General features: G+C 49.7%; 1 protein-coding gene across 12 annotated transcripts in view; it reads right to left on the reverse strand.

The window, feature by feature from the left end:
* The window catches only part of ARHGEF10 (Rho guanine nucleotide exchange factor 10), a 114,871-nt gene that overhangs the window by 46,393 nt on the left and 44,512 nt on the right, over positions 1–23,966 (reverse strand). For 9 of the 12 annotated variants that reach the window (XR_012495418.2, XR_016019279.1, XM_019737575.3 and 6 more), the window contains 8 exons: positions 23,655–23,951; positions 22,021–22,087; positions 17,468–17,544; positions 15,633–15,689; positions 11,290–11,453; positions 8,914–9,030; positions 3,874–3,988; positions 3,535–3,641 (listed from right to left, as the gene is read on the reverse strand). Coding sequence is in view for 10 of the 12 variants with exons in the window: in XM_019737575.3 (XP_019593134.3) it covers positions 3,535–3,641; positions 3,874–3,988; positions 8,914–9,030; positions 11,290–11,453; positions 15,633–15,689; positions 17,468–17,544; positions 22,021–22,087; positions 23,655–23,951 (1,001 nt within the window). In the remaining 2 variants the exon portion in view is untranslated. The remainder of the gene's footprint in view (positions 1–3,534; positions 3,642–3,873; positions 3,989–8,913; positions 9,031–11,289; positions 11,454–15,632; positions 15,690–17,467; positions 17,545–22,020; positions 22,088–23,654; positions 23,952–23,966) is intronic. The other 3 variants (XM_074329271.2, XM_074329273.2, XM_074329272.2) reach the window with 3 other exon arrangements.

A 23,966-nucleotide genomic window follows, 5' to 3' on the forward strand; every position in this document is an offset into this window, starting at 1 on the left:
TCAAAGGCCCTGGAATTGATATAAGACAACTTAAAAATACAAAAGTACAGCCAAAGAAATCCCCCAGGTTTGTGGATCCTGCCTGTTAGGCTGCCCTTCCCGCAGTTCAATTCAGCGTGAGGGCTACTTGCCCAGCACAGCAGGAGGCAATGGTGAGGCCCCAACATCCCGGTGCTACTGAGACCCCAACACGAAGGTCACAGAGGAGAATCCATCACCGAAATGAGCTTTTCTGCCAAAGCCCGAGAACAAACCAGGAGAGGGGGCCCAGCTGAGGATGCAACAGCCAGACCAGGAGCCGCTGGAGGGAGGTTTCTTGTCCTCCAGGGTGAAGGGACAGGACCCTTTGCATCATCATCAATGGTACTTTTCAAGTCGAGGACAACCCATAAAATTAAAAAGGGCTTTCTGTTGTTTTTCCACTTGTAATGCAGTGGCTCAGCTCCCGGCAAGTGAATGTAGGTGATGGTGAGGCTGAAAAGGAACCACAACGGAGCCATGGATGGGGATTCATACCGCTATATTCTCAATGGTGGCCGGTGAGACACAAAAAGCAAACATCTACCAGTACCCCAACCAGGGGTCCTCCTGCACCAGTCTGGCTGGTGGCCAGGGAGACACAGGAAGTAGGATCCATACCATCTGCACTTGCTAACGCAGCCACGGCATTTATATAGCGTAAAGAGCAGTAGTGGCTGACGGCCACCTGGTTACAGCTGACGGCCAACTGGTTACAGCTGACGGCCACCTGGTTACAGCTGACGGCCACCTGGTTACAGCTGACGGCCAACTGGTTACAGCTGACGGCCACCTGGTTACAGCTGACGGCCAGCTGGTTACAGCTGACGGCCACCTGGTTACAGCTGACGGCCAACTGACTACAGCTGACGGCCAACTGGTTACAGCTGACGGCCAGCTGGTTACAGCTGACGGCCAGCTGGTTATAGCTGACGGCCAACTGGTTATAGCTGACGGCCAGCTGGTTACAGCTGATGGCCAACTGACTACAGCTGACAGCCAACTAGTTATAGCTGACAGCCAACTAGTTATAGCTGACGGCCAACTGGTTATAGCTGACGGCCAACTAGTTATAGTTGACGGCCAACTAGTTATAGCTGATGGCCAGCTAGTTACAGCTGACGGCCAACTGACTACAGATGACAGCCAACTAGTTATAGCTGACGGCCAACTGGTTACAGCTGATGCAACTAGTTACATAAGTGCCTACATAGGGCTGTGTACTGCAAATGTGCGGGTTGCATAACCAAACCAGCACCTTCCCACGTGAGGCTGAGAATCTGGAAACTGCTCTCTGGGACTCCGTCCCAACACCGCCCAATAGGGCATGAGAAGAAAGCTGATATGCAGCATTTTAAGTTGCAGTTATACTACCTGATTTCAATTGTGGGGAAAAAGAACTAAAGAGTATCGACACCTGGTTGACCTTTCAGGAGGAAGCCCCTGGAGAACACACGATGGCCCGTGGGGAACGCGTGTGTGTCCTGAGGAGCCTGTGGGGGACGCGTGTGTGTCCTGAGGAGCCTGTGGGGGACGCGTGTGCACCCTGGGGAGCCCGTGGGGGATGCCGTCACGTCCTGAGGGTAAGAGCAGGCTGGAAGCAAACACAGAAATGCTGAGCACAAATGGTATTTTGCGATTGCAGTGCCGGCCCTGTTTTCCGGGATGACTACACCGCACAGGACGCAGGCAAAGCCCTTTCCTTGCTCACATCACTCAGCCGTCACTGTGGTGTCATGGGGACATACAGGCAGACACCATCGCATCCCAGGAACAGGGGGCTTACAGAAGTCATGTCACCAGCCGAGCCGCGCCTCCTGGCTCAGCACAGGGCTGCCTTTGCCTCCATGCTGCTCTTATTGCAGACCACTCGCTGTCACCACCCCGCCTCAGACCGGCAGGTGTGTGTGTCGGTTCTGATCCCCCAGGCTCCTAACAGACGCTCACAACCCCCACTCACTGCCTCAGGCCTCAGCCTGGACGGGGACGCCACGCAGCTGCCCTCCTATTGCATCCCAGGCTCTACCATATCACCCTGGGCTGCTAGGCTGTCACACTGCAGCATCGAGTCACCCAGGAACAGTCCAAGTCCTGCTCATCCTGCGTCCCCTTGACAAGCACGGAGAGCCCGTAAGTGGCCAGAGGCCCAGACAGCTAAGGCTGGAGGCCTGGCAGGAATGTCCAGATTATTCTCAATCCCGTGAGGCGAAGTGAGGTGTGAGCCGAACCTCGGAGGCAGGTTCTTTGTTCCCATGAGAACTGTGCACAACCTTCCGCCAGCACCGCATCACGTTGCCAGGGGGCACAGAACGTTTTGGGGTCAGAGACTGAGATTGGAAATCAGACTCGAACACGCCTACTGTACACTGCCATCACCATCAGTGACCGCCCTGGGCCTTGGTGTCCTCCTCTGCGAGACGTGTGACATAGAGGGACAGAGAGGACCAGGAGAGATGAAGTGTGTGGGGCACAGGCGGCCCAGACCATGGGCCCGGGGGGGCGCTGAACCCCGCAAGCTGTCATCACGTATCCTCGCTCTGCGACTCAGGCAGGTCAAACCACGTCCTCTGGCCCCACTTTTCCCTCCTGAATGCCACTCCCACCTCCTCGTGTCCCCCTCCCACATGTGACACGCAGGCCTCCTTGCTGCCTGACCTTTCCCAGCCTGCTGCAGCCTTTTCCACTCAGCTTTTCACCTTTTTTAGACTCTGAACTTACCACTAAGCATTTCTGTTATTTTTCTTTATCTATGCTCTATATGACGTGTATCTGTCTGTTCATCTATCTATATAATCTATTTGTCATCTATCAATCTACCTACCTACCTAGGTAGATATAGGATCTATTTACATCATCCATCACCCACCTACTAATCTGTCTCTGTCATCAATCTACTCTCTCTCTCTCTCTCTCTCTCTCTCTCTCTCTCTCTCTCTCTCGCTGCCCACATGGAAAAGAACTCAAACCAAATCCTGTCCAAAGCTATCCCCCCATAAAGCTCTCAAACTCTGTGGTACCTCTTGTTCAACGTTTCTTTTACTTAAAATAACAAATGGAAACCCTCTGCTACCTACTTCCAGAGATTAAGAAATTAATTTATACTCAGATAATCTCAGTAGTTGTTGGGAAGCTATCACATCCGTCTCAGTCTTAGGCACTAAGACTACACACGCACTTTACACATACCCACTTGTTGTCTCTTTGTAAAGCTGTCCTACATGAACTAGTGCAAGGAACTGTCACAAAGAACGTCAGTGCCACACATTTCTCATAGCCAACTGAGAGTGATACTCAAAATACTTAAGGACCAGAACGTCCAAGCCCAGGCCACTGCCCTGGCCAGCACTGGAGGGGCCCACTGTTAACCCTTTAACTGCTGGACCAGGAGAAGCCAGTGGACAAGCCCTGTGGATGGACGAGGTGGCGGAAGCCGGGGACACAGGTCCTTCGCAGCCAGTTTGCCAACGTTCATAGATGTTGCGAGCAGCCCCGAGCGCCTCCTGCCCAGCCCCCTACCTGCTGCTGAGATAAACCCTCTGGCATTGGGGTCAGGACGGCCTCAGGGTGCCTGCAGTCAACATCGATGAATAAGTCCTGCTCTTCTTCAAGGCCAAGCCTGTGATCTTAAAACAAAGTCAGAACACACTGGTTTGACACTCAAATAATACACTCAGAACATTTGTGCAGTAAATGCCTGTGAGAACAATACCTACAGAGTTAACTTAACTGTCCGCTGCTTGCAGAGTGTGCCCCCTGAGACAGTCCCCATGCCCCCCAGGGAAACCAGGCCGGAAGAAGCGTAGGAAGCGCAGGGGGCGCCCATGAGGGGGTGGGAGGGCTTCCTGGGCCACAGACCTTGTGAAATGAAGGACTTGGTGCGAATGAAAGAGCGGCCCCTCTTCACGGCGGCTTTTGTCTTCTCAAGCCCGTCCTTGGTACCTTCCTTCGCAGCCTTCATGAGCTTCTGCACCTAAAAAAGGGAGACATGAGAGGTGGGCAACTCCACACAAACCTACTTGTTGCTTTTAATTTATTTTAAAAGAATACTGTCAAGTAGTTGGGTCTTGAAATGTCACCTGAAATTGGCTTTTGGATCTGGGAGAGCTTTTTTGGCTGTTGTGAGCGCATAGTTGTTTAGGGTTTGTATTTTAAAAAATGGAAAAACAAACTTTAAAAACAGAGCCCTTCTTTGACTTGGTTACAAAATTTCCTGCTACATTTAAAATTCAGTCCTCATTTTTATTATAATCACTTATAAACACAAAGAGATTTGTAGACATGGCAGGTGGAGAAACGAAAGCCCACAGGTGGTAAACGGCAAAGCATAGGAAACAGCAGAACCCTGGCCGAACCTGCACTGCACCCCCTGCCACTGGGCGCCCCACCGGGGGAGCCTTCCTGCGCCTGCCCAGGTGGAGCCAAGTCCCAGCCTCAGGTGGGACCTGCCCACCTCATGGAGCAGCCTGTGCCCATCCAAATGGCCGGATGGAGTTATGTGACAGGACAGATGGAGGAACAGTCGCCTTGGCTCCTTTGCCGGGGGTTAGGTCAGAAAATCCAGACCCACGCAGGGCCGTTTGTTGGCTGTGGGTCCCTCGAGCCAGGGTCTTGGTACGACACTTAGACGAGCCAGTAGTGCTCAACAGCTTCCAAGGGCAGGTGTAGGCATTTAATTTACATTTCTGATTCTTTAAAACTCTAATGTCTGAGGCACTGGCCATTGGGCACCAAGTGATTCTTCTTTTAGAGAAAACCCGTATGACCTCCTATGCGACAAAGCAGTATCCTTTCCAAGTAATTCCTCGTCCTCCTGGAAAGTGTATTCTAGCAAAGGAGCCCCCAGGACCTTGCCTGCTCGCCTATCTGCTGTCTATTCCTGGCCTTGAGCCTGCCTTCTCCTGCCCACGCACCCCAGGATCAGACCTTCAGGGGTGCCACCCAGCTGTGTTTGTGCAAAGGGGCGCCAGCCCAGCCGTCTGGATTGAGTGGGGAGCCTGAGGGGGGACCTGAGGGGGGAGCCTGAGGGGGGGACCTGAGCGGGGGAACCTGACAGGGGAGCCTGAGGGGGGAGTCTGGGGGGGGGAGAGGGACTTGAGGGTGGAGTCTGAGGGGGCAGCCTGACAAGGGGAGAACATGAGGGGGGAACTTCAGGGGGGAGTCTGAGAGGGGAGCCTGAGGGGGGAGCCTGAAGGGGAGAACATGAGGGGGGGACCTGAGGTGGGAGCCTGAGGGGGGGACCTGAGGGGGAGCCTCAGGGGGGAGTCTGGGGGGGGAGAGGGACTTGAGGGTGGAGTCTGAGGGGGGAGCCTGACAAGGGGAGAACATGAGGGGGGAACTTCAGGGGGGAGTCTGAGAGGGGAGCCTGAGGGGGGAGCCTGAAGGGGAGAACATGAGGGGGGAACTTGAGGGGGGAGCCTGAGGGGGGAGCCCGAGGGGGCAGCCTGAGAGGGGAGCCTGAGGGGGAGCCTGAGGGGGAGCCTGAGGGGGAGCCTGAGGGGGGAGCTTGAGGGGGGAGCCTGAGGGGGGAGCCTGAGGGGGGAGCCTGAGGGGGAGCCTGAGGGGAGAACTTGAGGGGGGAGCCTGAGGGGGGAACTTGAGGGGGGAGCCTGAGGGGGGAACTTGAGGGGGGAGCCTGAGGGGGGAACTTGAGGGGGGAGCCTGAGGGGGAGCCTGAGGGGGGAGCCTGAGGGGGAGCCTGAGGGGGAGCCTGAGGGGAGAACTTGAGGGGGGAGCCTGAGGGGGAGAACATGAGGGGAGAACTTGAGGGGGGAGGCTGAGGGGGGAGCCTGAGTGGGAGCCTGAGGGGGAGAACATGAGGGGAGAACTTGAGGGGGGAGGCTGAGGGGGGAGCCTGAGGGGGGAGCCTGAAGGGGAGCCTGAGGGGGAGAACATGAGGGGGGTACTTGAGGGGGGAGCCTGAGGGGGGAGCTTGAGGGGGGAGCCTGAAGGGGAGCCTGAGGGGGGAGCTTGAGGGGGGAGCCTGAGGGGGGAGCCTGAGGGGGGAGCCTGAGGGGGAGCCTGAGGGGGGAGCTTGAGGGGGGAGCCTGAGGGGGGAGCCTGAGGGGGAGCCTGAGGGGGGAGCTTGAGGGGGGAGCCTGAGGGGGAGCCTGAGGGGGGAGCTTGAGGGGGGAGCCTGAAGGGGAGCCTGAGGGGGAGCCTGAGGGGGGAGCTTGAGGGGGGAGCCTGAGGGGGAGCCTGAGGGGGGAGCTTGAGGGGGGAGCCTGAAGGGGAGCCTGAGGGGGAGCCTGAGGGGGGAGCTTGAGGGGGGAGCCTGAAGGGGAGCCTGAGGGGGAGCCTGAGGGGGGAGCTTGAGGGGGGAGCCTGAGGGGGGAGCCTGAGGGGGGAGCCTGAGGGGGAGCCTGAGGGGGGAGCTTGAGGGGGGAGCCTGAGGGGGAGCCTGAGGGGGAGAACATGAGGGGAGAACTTGAGGGGGGAGGCTGAGGGGGGAGCCTGAGGGGGGAGCCTGAAGGGGAGCCTGAGGGGGAGAACATGAGGGGGGAACTTGAGGGGGGAGCCTGAGGGGGGAGCCTGAAGGGGAGCCTGAGGGGGGAGTTTGAGGGGGGAGCCTGAGGGGGAGAACATGAGGGGAGAACTTGAGGGGGGAGTCTGAGGGGGAGCCTGAGGGGGAGAACATGAGGGGGGAACTTGAGGGGGGAGGCTGAGGGGGGAGCCTGAGGGGGGAGCCTGAAGGGGAGCCTGAGGGGGAGAACATGAGGGGGGAACTTGAGGGGGGAGCCTGAGGGGGGAGCCTGAGGGGGGAGCCTGAGGGGGGAGCCTGAGGGGGGAGCCTGGGGGGGGGAGAGGGACTTGAGGGTGGAGTCTGAGGGGGGAGCTTGAGGGGGGAGCCTGAGGGGGTAACTTGAGGGGGGAGCCTGAGGGGGGAGCCTGAGGGGGAAGCCTGAGGGGGAGAACATGAGGGTGGAACTTGAGGGGGGAGCCTGAGGGGGGAGCCTGAGGGGGAGAACATGAGGGGGGAACTTGAGGGGGGAGCCTGAGGGGGGAGCCTGAAGGGGAGAACATGAGGGGGGAGCCTGAGGGGGGAGCCTGAGGGGGGAGCCTGAGGGGGAGAACATGAGGGAGGAACTTGAGGGGGGAGCCTGAGGGGGGAACTTGAGGGGGGAGCCTGAGGGGGGAGCCGGGGTAATTTCGCACTCAGCCCCAGGCTGTACTGCGCTCTGTGGATGTCAGGCTGGCACATCTGCTCCCCATCGCTCCCCTGGGGACTGCACCTTCCAGGCTGATGTCAGACACCTGTACCTCCAGCCCTGGCCATCTCTGCAGGTCCTTTACCCCCCATGTTTTAGGCTGCCTTCCCGAGGAAGCACACCGAGACCACCACTCAGCCCACTGAAACCATACCTCGCGCTGCTCCCCAGCCAGACGCCATCTCCAATCCTGCTCTACCTCGTCAACAGCTCAAAGCCATCTGGGCTCCTCCGATCCTGCGTCCCTTCAGCCCAAACCAAGTGTACCCTGAGGACATGCCCCTGAAATCAGCGCCCGCCCCTCCTTCTCCTGGGCCACACTGCGCCTTCCTGACCCCACACGCCTGTGCCTCTGGTCTGATTCCTCCCCGCTCTCTCTTTCCCCAGAACTGGACGGCTCCACTTCTCTCTTCATCCTGACCCCATGCAGGCTCCCTTCATTGAGAATCAGAGCTGTGGACAGACAAGCAAGGAGCCTCAGGCCGCAAGCCCCCTCCCACATGAAGGTACCAAGACACAGGGTCCAGGGACCTGGAAGGACTGCCAAGATGACACAGCCAGCCAGGACGGACAAGCCAAGTCCCCGACTCCTCCCATGGCTCTACCGATACCTGATGAGGGCACTCGCCTGGCCTGGTCCTCAGTCACTTACCGGTGGCATCTCTCACTGCTTCTCACGCGCCCACGCTTCCTTGGGCCCCTCTGCTCACTACCTCTGGCACATTTCCAACTGCCACTGAGCTGGTTTCCTTCACTCGCATCCCAATGGCCAAGCTCGGGGCTCCTGGAAAGTCTGCCGGACCCTGGATTCCCCCTGCATGGCCAGCACTGCCCGCACTGCATCCTGCAAGGAGCAGCCTAAATGCCAGGAAGCGATCCCAGGGTTTGTGCCTGCTTGAAAAGCCCGCAGCACAAAAATACTAGGGAGTACAGCCGCTGACCACTGTGGAGGACCTTTCTAAGTGAACCTGTTTTCAAGTAAGGGCCATTCAACACATGTAAACAGGTCACAAAACATCAGAAGGGCAAAGACCAAACTGAAATAAGAGTTACTTGACAGTGCCCTTTTAAAACACAGCTCAAGGAGCTGATCGTCACCAGGATCGAATCCAGCAGTTCTCAAACGTTTAGTCTCAGGAGCCTTTTAGTAAATTCGTCACCGTGATGGAGAGCCCCACTGAGCTTCGGTTTATCTGGGTTTTATTCACCTGTATATATTGTATGATGAGTTAAAGCTGAGAAAATTGTGAATATTTTTAATGAGCATTCGTTTAAAAGTAATAAACCTTTTATTACATGTTATCTTAGATAACACATTTATGGAAAATTATATTTTGGAAAACAAACAAAAACAGGTGGTATTGTTTTACATTTTTGGCAATCTCTCCCGCGTCTGGCTCAGAGACAGCTGGATTCTGCCTTCTGGCTGTGAGATCACACATCTCAGCACCTCTGGAAAATTCCTCCATTCACACACATGTCAGTGCGTGAGAGAGAGAGGAAAAGTCTCAGAATTAATGGGAACCCACGCGAGCGTCGGGGTGATACCTGGAACCCCTGGACCACATTTTGAGAACCACTGTCCCAATAAAAATGGCCGACTTTGTTGCCTTAGTGCTGCTTTTTAAAGTATGGTCTGTTTTGGAATAAGCATTTTCAATGTAGCTGGTCAAAAAGTGAACCACACTACCTTCAGTTCATGTTTTTGCTTTAGCTGCTGAATCTCTACCGCTCCCACTGTGTTTGCCATCAAATCTTTCATCTTTTTCTCATAGTGCTCCTTTAAACGGGTTAGGTCATGGGAAAGCTACAGTATAAAGAGATACAATGTTTTCACAAAAACACTCTTTGGTATTTTAGACAATCTTACATTGAATTGACTTTGGCAGCATCTGTGCGTGGCGCTCACACGCCACACTCCTCCTGCACGGGCTCCCAGGAAACACACATCACGCGAGCCCCTATTTCTAGCCCACCGACTCTTAGGAATAAAATCGTGAGTAAGTAAAACATCATCAAAAGACAGACGCAAGTTCAGATGAGCCAGGCTGGAGACTTTTCTATGCAACCAAGAGCAAATAAATACACACAAAAAAAAAATCTATGCAAGATCATTATTCTTATGATGAAATCAAAATAATCAAGTATATACAATGTGTATAAAATATTCCTTTATGTCAGCACCAAAGCAGAAGAAGTTTGAATTCGAGGCTGTACTGAAGGGTGACATAATATAGGGACAGCCAGCATAGATCTTTAAGTCTCCAAAGTGAGGTAATTTCTCTCCAACTCGTGGGGATGGAGTGAAATCTCATAAATCACGGTTTTGTGACCACAAATGTCTCAAATATGCAAACCAGGGCCCCCCTGCTCCTCTAGTGAATGTTTCCCACATCAACCAGGGCCAGGACACAGGAAGTGATTTTTGATAAAAATTTGAGACTGTTTCTGAAATGTTTCTCCAAGAACTTACAATGCTGTTTTGGTAGTTTTTACAAGCTGACTTCTTCAACTGGAAAATGTGGTACTTCTTACTGCCCTTCCATCTTGAACACCCGGTTTTCCCATCTGCGTCCCAGGATGTTGCCATGGCGATGTGTGAGTGCAGGAGAAAGAGTGCGGGAGTGAGAAGAAACCATGCTCGTGAGCCAGTTTTGGGGGCCTCGCAGCTGTCTGTCTTCCTAGCACTGAGGCTGCTGAACCACCGCCAGTCTCACCCGGCACTGGGGGTGGTCTGTTCGGGAACAGGGTCCATTCAGATGGCAAGGAGGGCAGGGATTTTGTTCAATAATCACGCTACTGGGTTCATCGGGGGTCCAACTATAACCTAGCCCGTTTGTGCTGTAACCACCCAGGCCGACTGAAGATGAAATTGAAGAGTGTTTTGACCACTCTTCCACGGTACCCACTGAACACTCCCCATCCTGCTGAGATCAGACCCCAAAGCGTTCCTTTCAAATCTCAATTTAAACCCAGAGTGTTGGGCTCGGCTGTATTGAGTCAGGTCTACCTGCAGCTTCCAGGACCAGCTCAGGCTCAGCTATGACAATTCTGGTGACAGAAGAGACCTGAGCTCCTGGGAAAGGCTTGTGCGGACACCACGCAGTCGGGCCGGCTACCACAAAGGGGTATTGTCTTGAGTTTCATGGAACAAGTTTACAGACATGAGACCCTGTAATAACCTGTATACCACAGACACCTGGGGGCCACACCTAAGTGCACCTATCAGTCTGGTTCCTGGCCGGGCAGGGTGGACCTGTTTACCACTTTGTCACAATGGCGAGGCACTAGGTACAGGCCTGCATGTCACCCGCACACAGAAAGTACATGAGGACACTGACATACCTGCTGACGTCAGTACAAATCAATCCCTTTACAGTCAAAAACCCAACAAGAAAAGCGCACACAGGACACAGTCACCGCTGAAAACCGGAAGGAACCTCACTCGGATGACCAGCTCAAGAAAAGTCCACCCAGTTCAGGAGCTTACACTTCAATCTCTAGTTCCTCCTGGGCCCCTCCGCTCAGGAGAGTCACGCGCGCACACACATGTATGTGCACACGCACCCTTGCACACACTCCTTTTAAGGAAGAACAGCCCGGGGCAGCTAGCAGCTTCCGACCTTCACATCATTTGGAACATACCCGAGTTTTGTACCTTCCTGTTGGAAACGCGGAGGTGCAAACCACCCTTAGAGGACAGCGGGGTTGTGCCATGTCCTAGCAGACCCGACTGGATCGAGTCAGCGTGCAAAGCAAGCAATAACTTTATGCACAAACGGAGTTCCGTGTACACAGCACAAGGAATCCAGAGAATGGTTACCCACTTTCTTAAAACATTCAAGACAGTGAGTTTGCTTATGGGCTTTGGTGATTTCACTTAAACCCATCCCCCATCCTGCATGGCTATCTACACTTCCTGTGTGAGATGAGGACGCCTTCTCGTCCGCCACTATTGTGCTTTCAGCAAACTATGTACAGCACCTTAAAGAATAACTATTTAACTCTCATGTTTTGCAGTCCCATTCACATGACATCTTCCCTAAACCAGCAACCGGACACTTACTTGCTTTTTGTGGTTGCTACGCAGGAAGGACCTGGGCACCCCGTCCTTGCACTCAGAGTCGCTCTGCTCTTCGTAACTTTCAAATTCACTCGAACTCCATCCATATTCCAAAGAGCTGTTTCCACCTTCATCTCCGTTCTCAACATCATCGTAAACCATTTCATCTGATGCATAAACGCCAGAATGAAATTAAAAGTATAACACTCACTAGCTGCTGTTTCGTGCATGTCTGTCGCTGCACCTCACTGAGAATGAGGGTGGAGCATTTCGGAAAACCCAGGAGGAGCGGTGCAGAGCCTTGGCTCTGCTCCTTGAAGGGTGCTGGGTAGGCCCTCCAGGGTGAGCAGTGAGGGACGGGGTTTGACAAAGCTCTGAGCCCAGTCTATCTGTCCCCTGAGGACCCTGGTCCTCCACAGAACCTACAATTACACCAAATGATTCACTGCCATAGACAGCTTTTCACAAAGGAAAATGTTTCTTTAGATAAATGTATGGAATATAAACATATTATTTACGTGGGTGGATGGATGGATGAATGGATGGATGGTGGATGGATGGATGGACGAACAAGTGGATGGATGGACAGATGGACAGATAGACAAGTGGATGGGTGGGTAAATGGATGCATGGATATAGATGGACGGGTGGATAGATGGACGGGTGGGTGGGTGGGTAGATGGGTGGATGGGTGGATGGATGGACGGATAGATGGACGGGTGGACAGACGGACAAATGGATGGACGATGGATGGACAGATGGATGCATGGATGGGCGGGTGGGTGGGTAAATGTATGGACGGACAGATGGATGGATGGACAAGTGGATGGGTGGGTAGATGGATGCTTGGATGGACAGATGATGGATGGATGATGGGTGAATGGTGGATGGATAGATGGATGGGTAGATGATAGAGAGATAGATAAGATTCAAATATGAGCACAGTACAGCTCACTGCAGACAACTGTAAAATTTGCTGTTGTGCTGAATATGACCTAATACAGCTTGTAAACAATCTACTGCTGTATTTAAAGGGCTTCATCACGTCACTCATGCCAGAACTCATGAAGAGCACACCACACATGCTGACAAAGGTGCTGTCCTCACAGGACAGCCGGGGCTGACCAGAGCCGCACTGGCAGGTGGGTGCTGTACACACTCCCCCATGCTATGGCCCCAGCTGCCTGTGCTGGGAGCAGCCTACCTGCTGGGGTAAGTTCCCGAAGACACACTTCAAACTTCTTTTTACAGAAATTACCCTTTAGTTGCCACTTTGTTCACTGCATGGATTTAAGTAACTACCCAGGAATGTATTTATTTGTAAGCACCTGGGAGTTTTATTTATAAAGAGGCCCAAATGTAAGTGTTTGCGTTCCCAGTGTGGGCTCCAGAGGGCAGGGACAACTCCACCAGCCGAGCTGGGGACATAACAGCACACAGCCCTCATGGAACTGACACACTGAGACCTGCTTTAGCGCTCCACCATTCAGTAAGCCTGCAGTAGACATGGAAAACTGTCCTTTTTCAGGGAAGGGTCCTTCTGAATCTTTCCATCAAATGGCCGCTGGATGCTATTGAGCATATACTGAGATGAGATTACTGGTTACATCCGGCTGTCTGCTCCCTGGGGATGACATTAAAGAGCCTGCAGCCGAGGAAGGGTCCTTGAACTCCCCAGAGGAATCTGAAGACTCAGAAGGTCCTTTCCTTGTTGGCTGGGATTCTGCAGGACTTAATTTCCTGACATTTTTGGGGGGATATTCAGCATCAGGCCTTCCAGATGAAGGGGACTGTAAGTCTATGCTGACATCTGACGTGGGTTATGGGGTGTGCTGTCTCAGTCACCAGGACTGCCGCTGCCCTGAAGGCTGGTCCCTGATGCAGCCACACTGGTCCTGGCAGGCTGTGTGGCAGATGAGCTGAGCAACTGATAAGGCAGCTTCAGTCATCACAGACAGTAATGCTTACTTTCGATATACTCAATTTTAAAGAGATTTTTCCATTTTCTAAGTGTTTTAATTTGATATTCGTATAAAGTTTACAGACTCCTCTCATGGTTTTTATAAACTTCTACTGCAGTTATGCCCTCCAGATTGATCTTTCCTTCCCCGTCTTCCCCTCTCTTCCTAACGGACCAAAGGCTTGTCTATTTTGCATTCTTTTCAGAGAACCACTCTTGGATTTTGCTGGTTCTTTCTCATTTCTTTATCTCTTGCTTGCCATTTTTATTCTTATCATATGTATTTCCTTCCTCCACTTTCTTTGACTTTGCTCTTCTTTTATGTACCAAGTTGGATGCTGAGCTCATTGTTCTTCAATCTTTTTAACAGATGCCATTATTTCTATTTAATTCCTTATTTTTTTAAACCTATCCCACAAGTTTTCATGTAATGTTTTCATTATTCAAGTCAAAACATCCCCTCTAATTTCCATTCTGACTTCATACTTGGCCATGAATTGCGTAATAGTGTGATTTTTAATTTTCTAATGTTCGTGCTTACTTTTTATTGGCATTATCAGGTTTTTATCAAGAAATGAGCCTGAATACCAATTCCTTGGCATTTGTTAACATTTGCTTCTAGGCATACTATTGTGCAGTTAATTTTCAGAAGTGTCCCATGTGTTTAAAAAAAAATGTGCATTCTGAAACTACTCGCTTCATGGTTCTATATATGGCCCTTAGTTGACCACATACTGTGTTCCCTGCAATTTACTAATGTTGTATCCAGATCCATAACAGTGGAGACAGCTTTCTTAAAATCTCCCACTTCACTTATGTATTTATGTATTTCTGATTCTATCTCAGTCATATTTTGCTTTATAAATTTTAGGCTGTGTTGTTAGGTATACACAAGTTTAGAGCTGTTATATCTCTTGTGCAGGACTCTGTCTAATAATGTTTTATAGCCTAATACATAATATTTTATTATAGTCACAATGGCTATATTTTGGTTAGAATTGGCCCTATGTTCCTTTTTTTCATCCACTTACATACAAGTGTTCGTATCCTTATGCAGTTCTCATAACTTATGTCTGGTTTTGCTGTGTTATCCAACCTGAGAATTTCTTTCTCTGGCAATTGCAGTCATTTTATACTCACTATAAGTAACAATATATTTGGACTAATTTTGATATCTTTTTTCATACTATGTGCCATGCTTTCTTAATTTATATTTTCTTGCTTTCTACCATATTGGGTTTTCCTCTCCTATTAGGTTGGTGCAAAAGTAATTGTGGTTTAAAAAGTTAAAAATAATGGCAAAAATGGCAATTACTTTTGCACCAACCTAATAGTTTGGAAGTTAAATAATCTATTTCTATGCTTTCAGTAGTTACCCATGAAACGCACACCTCACCTATCATATCAAAAAAAGTCAGTATCCACACCCTCCTCCTGAAAAAAACGCACGGACTTTAGGACCTTGGGGTCGGCCACGCCCACCCCATTCTGTGCCCTGCGCAGGGCCTCAGGGCCTCAGGGCCTTTGTGCGGCTGTGCTCTCAAAGGGAAACATCACTACTAGTGCCGTTGATGCTAGTTTAGATTCATCCCCCAATTTGTCAATTTAGTTGCTCACTATTCTTTTTTGCTTCCTATCACATTCAGTATCCTTTTCCTTGAAATACACTATTTCTTTAGAGTCTGTGAGTGGTGGGTCTTCCCAATCTTTGTCTGATATTGTCTTTATTCTCTCTTTAAAGGATTCGACTTAGGCTGGATGTAGAAAGCTAGGTTGAAATACCGAGTTTTCTTCAGCACTTTGAGAATAATGTCCAGCTGTCCCACAGTACGGTGACAAGTCTGCTGTTCTTTGCAGATCACGGTTCCTTTGCACGTAATCGTGCTCTCACTCATTAAAACATTCACCGTGGCTTTGGCGCTAAGCAATGTCAACTCTATGTGCCGAGGTGTGGACTGATGTTGGACCTGCGTGGATTTGTAGTTCTACAATCTGAGAACTTATGACTTTCCTTAATTCTAGAAAATTCTTAGTAATTCTTGCTATTTTCTCATTTCTATCATGTATTACACACATGCTGGTACTTCTCAGCCTCCATGTTTCTTACCTTTTCATTCACAGTTTTCTCATCCTCAGCTCTTTCTGCTTCTTTAGGGTAATCAGGACAATTAGTCTCTATCAAGTGTTGTCACCTAAACACACACACGTGTGCACACGCACACCAGTCCTCTAGCACACGGTATCGGTGAGACACTGCAGAACACACACATGAATATCACACACGGGCTCCACATCTGGGGAATATGTACACGTGAGGCAGTTTCACATCCAGAGGGAAACATGCTAAACTGAATCTCCTAAACCCCAATTCCAGACAAAGTCAAACCTGGTTCAGAGTCTGAATTTTCTCTTGGCACATCATCATAGATGGCTTCTTCTGGATCTGGAACAAAAGGAGGGGACGTTTTACAAACTGACCAAGCTCAACCGAGTGCAACTTACATGTTCTAGGGCCATAGTTCCCTATCGGGATATCATATTCCAAACGTCAGATTACAGGGTAATTAATAGTACCTTACCAAAGCATAAACATTATTTTTAGGGCATGACATTTTCTTGGGGTTGAAGGAAATCACTCTAAACGGACCAGTTGTGAAATACCTCCAACAGGGGGTTTTACGGTTTCAAAGCTAATTTATTCCATTACTTTGTGTTCAATTACACATCTCTGTATGGCTCTTTTATAAGCATTACAAAGTTATGGTATTCTGATATAAGTGACATACAGTTTCAGAAATAAAGGGACAGCTCAGCTGATTGTGAAGTGGGAAACTTAGAATAAACCAATGACGTTAGTGTCTTGTACCTGGATATGAAAGGTAGCCACCTGCAAGTATAAAAATGTTTTAGGACCAAGTTTCTCAAACTGTATTATGTGGAACATCAGTGTCCTATGAAATTATAACAAGTTTTCTTAAATAAAAGTGTGGGGGCGGCCTCTACGGGCAAAATACTTAGTGTACACTGTACTAGAAAGTCATGGAGGAGAGTGGCAATATTTGAAATTCAATTAAATGTCTGCAGGACTTCCATGCTTTACGTGGAAATCAAATAAACTACACCCTCTTACTCTATGAAAACCATAGAGGTCACTGGTTACAAAGCAAAACAAGAAAGAAAGTGATGTGAATACAACTAACTGTTCCTCTGAGCTGCAGCAATTGTCACCACCCATACAATATGAGGGCAGGGGCTCAGGGACAGCCTTATTCTTTTGCTTTCTTGTAATATTTACTAACTGCCACAACAGTGAATACTCCACTGCTGTTAGATAAGCTGAGGGACTCCAAGTTTACAGAGCCTACTTTCAAATACAGTTATTCTACTCAACTGTCGTTTGGGGACAAAAATGAACGGTGCGAGAAACTCAGACAAATTTTACTTTGGAAATAAAATTGCTAGAAAATAGCGAGACAGTAATTTAATTCTGTAATGATCCTGATTTACGACCCTCCCTAACAGAGTCACTTAATTACACTGAGTTCTTTGTTATGACAATGTCATATTTAAAACCAGAATGAAGGGTTCCAGGAGATAATTTAGTAATTAGGAGACAGCTAGGAATAGTACTGCCTTGTAAGTCAATCATCTAAGACAATTACACAGAAATTTGGGAGACAGTGGATAAGAAATGAGGATGATTTAAAAAGCAATATTCACTTTTCCTTTAAAAGTTAAAAAAACAAAAACAAATAAATATAGCTAAAAATAGGTGAGCTTTCTAAACCACACGCAAAACAGAAGGTCTGGCATGCCATCTGTTCAGGGGGTTGGCATAACCACCCACCCACCCCCTCTTCAAAAATGGTGCCATGAAAAAGCGCCTCCCTGGGGAACGGCAGAGAAGAAGGCTTCGTTACTCTGTCGGTGACCGGCGGCTTGTGGAGTAGGGTCAAAGCATCCGCTTCCCCCAACCCACAGCTGTTAGGCCAACAGCAGGAGCAGCTCTGGAAGGAAACAGGAGACTGTGCTGGGCACAGAGCTGAGACCGCCGAGCGGGCTGCTGAGCGCCGGGGTGTTTAGAGGCCGCTCTGTTCAATGCTCCAGGTAAATTAACGTCATTTACAACTTTTAGACCCGACAGGACCTGGGCCCAATGGGCGCAGCCAGACAAACACGCTGGGCGGGGCGAGGACGGGACGTGGCGGGCGGGGCGCTTACTGTCCATCCACGCGGTGTTGGCCGGATCTGCAGCCCACCGGGCGAGGGCGCTGTCTTCCACGCGGACCCGATCCTCGCTTAGGGAAAACAGACCATAAAATCAGGGTACTGAGGCTCTTCCAGCGACTAGGCTGCTGCATGTCCCCAGGGTAGACACATCCACCACACGTGTGACCTGGGTATGTTCCCAGATACGGTTACGGGATGTCTGCAGGTCAAGTCGTCACTCGTAGCTCCTTACAAACAAGGGCTTGGAAGCCCACCACGTGCATAACACCGTCCGTCACGCAGGAGCGTGGAGGAAGGAACGCCTGAACTGCCCCCCCCCTTCTCAGCAGGCCTTGTGGGGGGTCCTGTAAGTGCCACCACAACACCGGGCTGCAGTGCAGGTCGTGGCGGAAGGAGACATCAGACCACAAGACGCAGCAAATGCCCAGGGCTCGGCCTGCAGTACAACGGCCACATCAGAGTCCCCCACAAAAAGGGACCTGGGGGAACGAGGGGCAGCCACCGGAATGCTTCATTCAGAGGAACGAAACCAGGTTCACGCCACAACTGCGCCGCGGGGTCAGTAGGAACAGAGCGGACCAGAGCGCAGGGCGTGCATCCCCGGAGCACGTCACAAGGACACCCCGAGCGGCAGTGTCCTCACTGAACTGAGAGGAACAGAGACTGGCCCTCGGGTGAGCGTCCAGGGTAAACACGGGAAACTCTGAGAAAGGCACATGGGGAGGGGCCCTTCCTGGGGAGGCCCGTGGCAACAGCAAGCCGCACTGGAGAGTCAGTGACACGATGGCGGTGTCACAGCACTGATGCAGTGACGAAGGCTCTGTCTTTTCTTTTTTTATGCTAAAAGTTCTAATGAGCAGTTAAATAGTTACAAGATTTAAGGGAGGAAGGTAAAGAGCAAAGGTTTGGAAAACTTACAGATAAGACACTTGAGCTGTGCACATTGCGGTGTGTGTGCAAAGGAGGCGCAGTCAGGCCTGTACTTACTGGAGGAATTTGTCACATGACAAAGAGTAATCGGGCACTTTCTAAGTTTGAAATTATAGCAAAATAAAAAGTTGCTCAAAAAATTAAGGGAAAATCTGAATCAAATATGAATGGTATTTCAAATTATTCCTGAATGCTTCCTTCCATATGTTTTAAAAATTTCACATTTTTGAAAATCATTTGAGGTTACCATTCACTTCATTTTATATTTTTTCCCCAAAAATAATCGTCCTTTCAATGAATATATTTTTCACAGTAAATTTTAGATCACCAATGATAACATGCCACCCACTCATCTTTAATTATACATAGAACTGTGATTTCTGATAAAGGGTCTGGGTGGATCTACTTTGTGACATAAAACTGGGTAGAAAATGCTTGTCAAGTGAGTCCTGTCCCCAGAGATCCTATCCCATGTTTGCATTTCCTATGAGAAGTATTTTAAGACCTTTAAAGCCCAGCAATAATGACTGCAAGGAAAAGCCAAGTAAGTGTCAGAACAGCAGGGCCCAACTCCCACCGTGGGTCCTGCAGATGGCAGGGGACCCCATGACCGCAACGCTGGGGAAACTCAGATGCCATTGCCCAGCCACCCTGGCCGAGGTTAACACAGGGCCCTGAGGGCAGCACGATGGGTCCTGCAGCCATACTGCACGAAGGAGACTGAGCATGTGTCCCCCACAGGGGGACAGACGGGTCACTGCCTTCTGCCTGTGGCCTTCAGACAGGACCCCACATATGAGGCAGAATTTGGGCTGCGCTCTAAAATACGACAGGTGACAGATCAGGGAGGTGACAGTCTAGACAGACAGAAGGGCATTCAAAGTGGGGGAGACCCTTGAGAGGTACTCATGGGACATGCGGCAGGAAAGAGAGCTGGCTGAGGGGAGTGATAAGAAAAAGCTTGATATATTAGATGTATATTCTAGGGAAATTTCATTCATCCATTCAATCTTAATTTCCTGAGAAACTGAAATAACTTATCTTTCAGCCTAGGGCGGGCCTTCTGTTATAGGTGCTCATGGAACCACGTTCCTTTCTTTCAGAATAATGACCTCTGAATATATAATAACCCATCATCAGTGTGACTATCTGATGAATAACCCTCTGCCCCACTGATATTGTAAGAAGAATAAAGGCACTAAGACCAGATTACTTACTTACCATTCTATTCCTGGTGCCTAACACGCAGAAATGTTTGGCAAATGAGAAAAAATAAAAAGCACACCACTAACCATGCACCACATACCGACCATGCTAGTTGGTAGATACGGTAAAACCTGGTCAGACAAACCAGACTTTAAATTAAAAAAAAGGTTACAAAGTACAAAGAAGAATATTATATATTGATAAAAAGGGTCAATAAATCAAGAAGATATAACAATTATAAACATACACACTACTAACAAAGGGACCCCAAAATATATGATACAAAAATGGAGAAAATTGAAGGGAGAGATACACAGCTTTACAATAATAGTTGGGGACTTGAATATTGCACTATCAATAATGGACAGAAAACCAAGCAGAAGATCATTAAGCGGACAGAGGACTCAAACAACACCCCAGACCAAATGGACCTGAGAGACCTATAGGCCACCCAACGTTAAGTACTAAAATTAAAACTAAAAAAAAAAAAAAAAAAAGTTTTTAAAGGCTAAAACTAAGAAGAAAACAGTGAAAAAGCTTCATGACATTGGATTTGTCAATGCTTTATTGGATATGACACTGAAAGCAGACAATAAAAGAAAAAAATAAATTGGACTTCATCAAAATTAAAAATGTTTCTGCACTGAAGGATATTATGAAGACAGTGAAAAGAAAACCCACAGAATGAGAGAAAATATTCACAAATCTAATATCTGATAAGGGATTAATACTGAGACTATACAAAGAACACCTACAACTCAACAATAAAAGCCAATTCAAAAATTGGCAAAGGCCCTGAATAACATTTCTCCAAAGGAGACACAAAAATAGCCAATAAACACATGAACACATGTTCACCATCATTAGTCATCAGAAATGCAAATCACCACCAGCAAGAGGAACGTTTCACTCTCACTAGGATGGTTATTTTTTTAAATGGAAAATAAGTTTGGTGAGCTTGTAAAGAAACTGGCCCTCTCATGCCCGCCGGTGGAGCTGGTGGAGTTGGTGGGGATGTGAGACGGTGCGGCCTGGCTGCTCCTCACAGTGTTAACCACGGACTCCCCACAGGACCCAACAATTCCACTCCTGGTTGTGTCTGCAGAGGAACCGAGGGCAGCCAGCCGAGCAGATGCTCGTACGCTGGTGTCCAAAGCAGCATTACTGATAATGACCCAACAGTGGAAACAAACTATGTTTCCATCAACAGGTGAATAAGTAAACACAATGTTCTATATACACACAATGAAATATTGTTCAGTCTTTAAAAAGGATATTCTGACACACGCTACAACATGGATGGACCTTGAAAACATTATGCTTAGTGACAGAAGCCTGCCATGGAAGGACAAACCCTGTGTGATCCCACTCACAGGAGTTCCCTAGAATAGTGAATCCAGAGACACAATGCAGAGTGGAGGTGACCAGGGGCTGGGGTGAGGGGGACAGTGCCATCATATCATGGGTAGAGTTTCTGATTGTGGGGTTGAAAAAATTTCAAGTGTAGAGAGTGGTGATGTTTGCACAACACTGTAAATGTATTTTATGCCACTGAATTTTACACTTAAAAAGGGTGAAAATGGCAACTTTTATGTAGAGATTTTTTACAACTTTAAAATGAACAATGCAACATACCAAAAACCATAGAACAGAACACTTTGAAGAGGCGAAATATATAGTGGGTGCATTATGTCAATAGAACTACTTAAAAGCAAAAAAAATAAGCACACCTGCCACACGAGGAGGTGCATGTTCTAAGAGCTGGTAAAACTGGGACTTTGTCTTTAAAGAATTCATAGTCTAGTAGCAGAAAGGGACACAGGAAACCACAGTGAAAGCACAAAGCAATCATCTATAAGGCAGGTATGCACACAGCTCTGGAAGCACAAAAGAACAAATCTTACGAAATGAGACATTTAAGCTGGGTTTTGAGGGGTGAGTAGGAGTCTGCCTCAGGAATGGATTTTCCCAGCCATATCAAGCCCATGAAATCACATTTGTGAAGGAAAGTAGCATGAAAGAAAGGCCTATAATCAAATCAGTTTGCAGGATTCTAGGTGAAATCTGGCTTAGACAAGGTGAAAAATCCCTCTTTTCCCAGCAAAGGATTCTGAGAACCTTTTGATGCTAAAGCACACTGAGCATCTCCAGGAGGGAGGCTGAGCAGTGTGTGTCTTCCAGTCCTACTTGGCTGTGGACTCGGTTTGTTCTTCCACACAGAATAACACTAACGCCTGCAGGAGCCCAGTGTTCAGGAGAACGCAGCGTGGGGGCCTGGACAGGGCAGGGCAGGGCGCCCAGAAGACAGGAAAGCCCAGGCAGTCACACCTCCGAGCACTGGGAGTCACTGCACTCAACACGTCCACACAGGCACGGACTCAGAACACCCATGGGCAATTCATAGGTACCTGCTTGGCGGGTCCTCAGAACTCAGAGAATTAAACTGGCTGTCTTCTGCTACTTCCGGTGTTTCTGCTAAGAAGGAAAAGAATTCATATTGTTTGATGCCTGCTAAAAATGGTTAGGAAGTTCATTTTCATCCTTCAAAATGATTTCATACTTTGCTTTCTTATCAACTGTAGGCTTAACCTAGCATAAAGAGTGTTAACTGATGCATTTAGGGCTTTTTAGCTTTTAGATAAAATGTATTCCAAATTGGTTACAATGAAGAGTGACAACCAAAGGTCTTATGAAACAGCCAGAAATAAAATGATACCCAAATAAATCAAGCTAGACTGAAAAAGAGACATCATATTCTCCCCCGTTTCTTAAGTTTTCATGGGAAATTATAGTTGTGATTTATTTGAAAGTGTGTCTCCATGGCAACCTCAAAAGATTTTCAGGGGGAAATACTTAAGTTCCTGGTATTTGACAACCAAACTTTTCCCTATACTCACATGTGCACACACGTGCAATTGCACATACATAGCCACATACCTACACTCACATGAGCACTTACATTCCCACATGCACACTTGTGCACATATACTCACATGCATGCATTCATATTCCCACACATGTACATACTCATGCTCAACATTCCCACACAGATGCTCGTGCACACATGTACACTCATATGTGTGCATTCACACCCAAACACGCACATATCTGTGCACACGTGTACACTCACATGCAGGCACATTCACTTTCCCACACACTCGTGCACACCATACACTCACATGTGTGCACACTCACATTCCCACACACGTACACATTCACGCACACACACGAAGCCCATCTCACTCACTCCGTCTGGTCGGTGTTCTTGCACCTCTGGCTTTGGTTTACCAAGAGGAGTGACTGCTTGTTAAATGCTGTGCTGCCAGCACCGCCCACAAAAAGCCTTTTTGAAGGAATTTCGTGCTAAGGCGCCATTCTTGAACTTTCAAACTGCTCAACAGTTGACTCAGCCCAGGAAAGCTGGGCTCCCTGTGGTTAGCTTGGGGGTTCCACCCATAAAGACAGCCTCCCAACCCCACTAAGTAACAAGGTGCCACTCCATGGTGGGGGTTCGCTGGGCAGCACACCAGGCTGTCACAGGCATTAAGTGGACAGCTCTCTGGGCCCTGCACACGTAATGGTTCTTCCCAGGCGACAGGGCAGGCTCAGAGGAAAGGCGTCGGGGGGAGACAAGGAGAGGCCCCGTGAAAAAAGACCCCAGCCAGACAGACCGACCACGGAGCCTGCAGCTCCCGAGCAGTGCACGACACAAGCACATGTGCACACAAGTACAACACAAAACAGGATGAATGCCCCCAAACACACAGGATTCAGGCTACCTGGGGGGAGGGGGCCGGATGTGGGGCGCTCACAGGCCCCCCCCCCCCCCCCCCCCCGGTGGGATGTGACAGCGCAGCCCAGGTCAGACTCTGCTTCAAATTTCCCCAAACAACAAGCTCTGAGACCTGTCCTGACTGGGCTGCTGTCACAGGAGACAACTTGGGAAACAAACATCTAATGAGCGGGAGGGGGGCGCACAAACAGTGAGGCATGGGTCCCACCCCGGAGCGTGGCGCCCGCCGCAGTGCAGAGGGGGCCCTACCTTCCTCGTGTGGGACCGGGGTGTGCACAACGACGGGACTGGAGTAGGCGGGCAGGAGCGCCGGCAGGCTGGAGGGCACCGCGTAGCCGCAGGGCACGGGCACCACATAGCCACTGGGCACATGCAGGCTCACGCTGTCGCCCTCCGCCTCCGGGTCGGGGGGCCGGGGCTGGTCCTCCTGGAAGGGCGTGATGTCGATGACGGAGTAAGGGCTGACTCTGGCTGGGGCCGCAAGCTTAGTCGGTTCCACCGGCACAACCAGCACGGCCATGTCCGTCCCCGTGCCGTTTTCTCCTCCTGGAGCCAAACACA

This window comes from Rhinolophus sinicus, chromosome 16 (assembly GCF_057876585.1).
Source record: "Rhinolophus sinicus isolate RSI-liver-muscle chromosome 16, RSI-T2T, whole genome shotgun sequence".
NCBI lineage: Eukaryota > Metazoa > Chordata > Mammalia > Chiroptera > Rhinolophidae > Rhinolophus > Rhinolophus sinicus.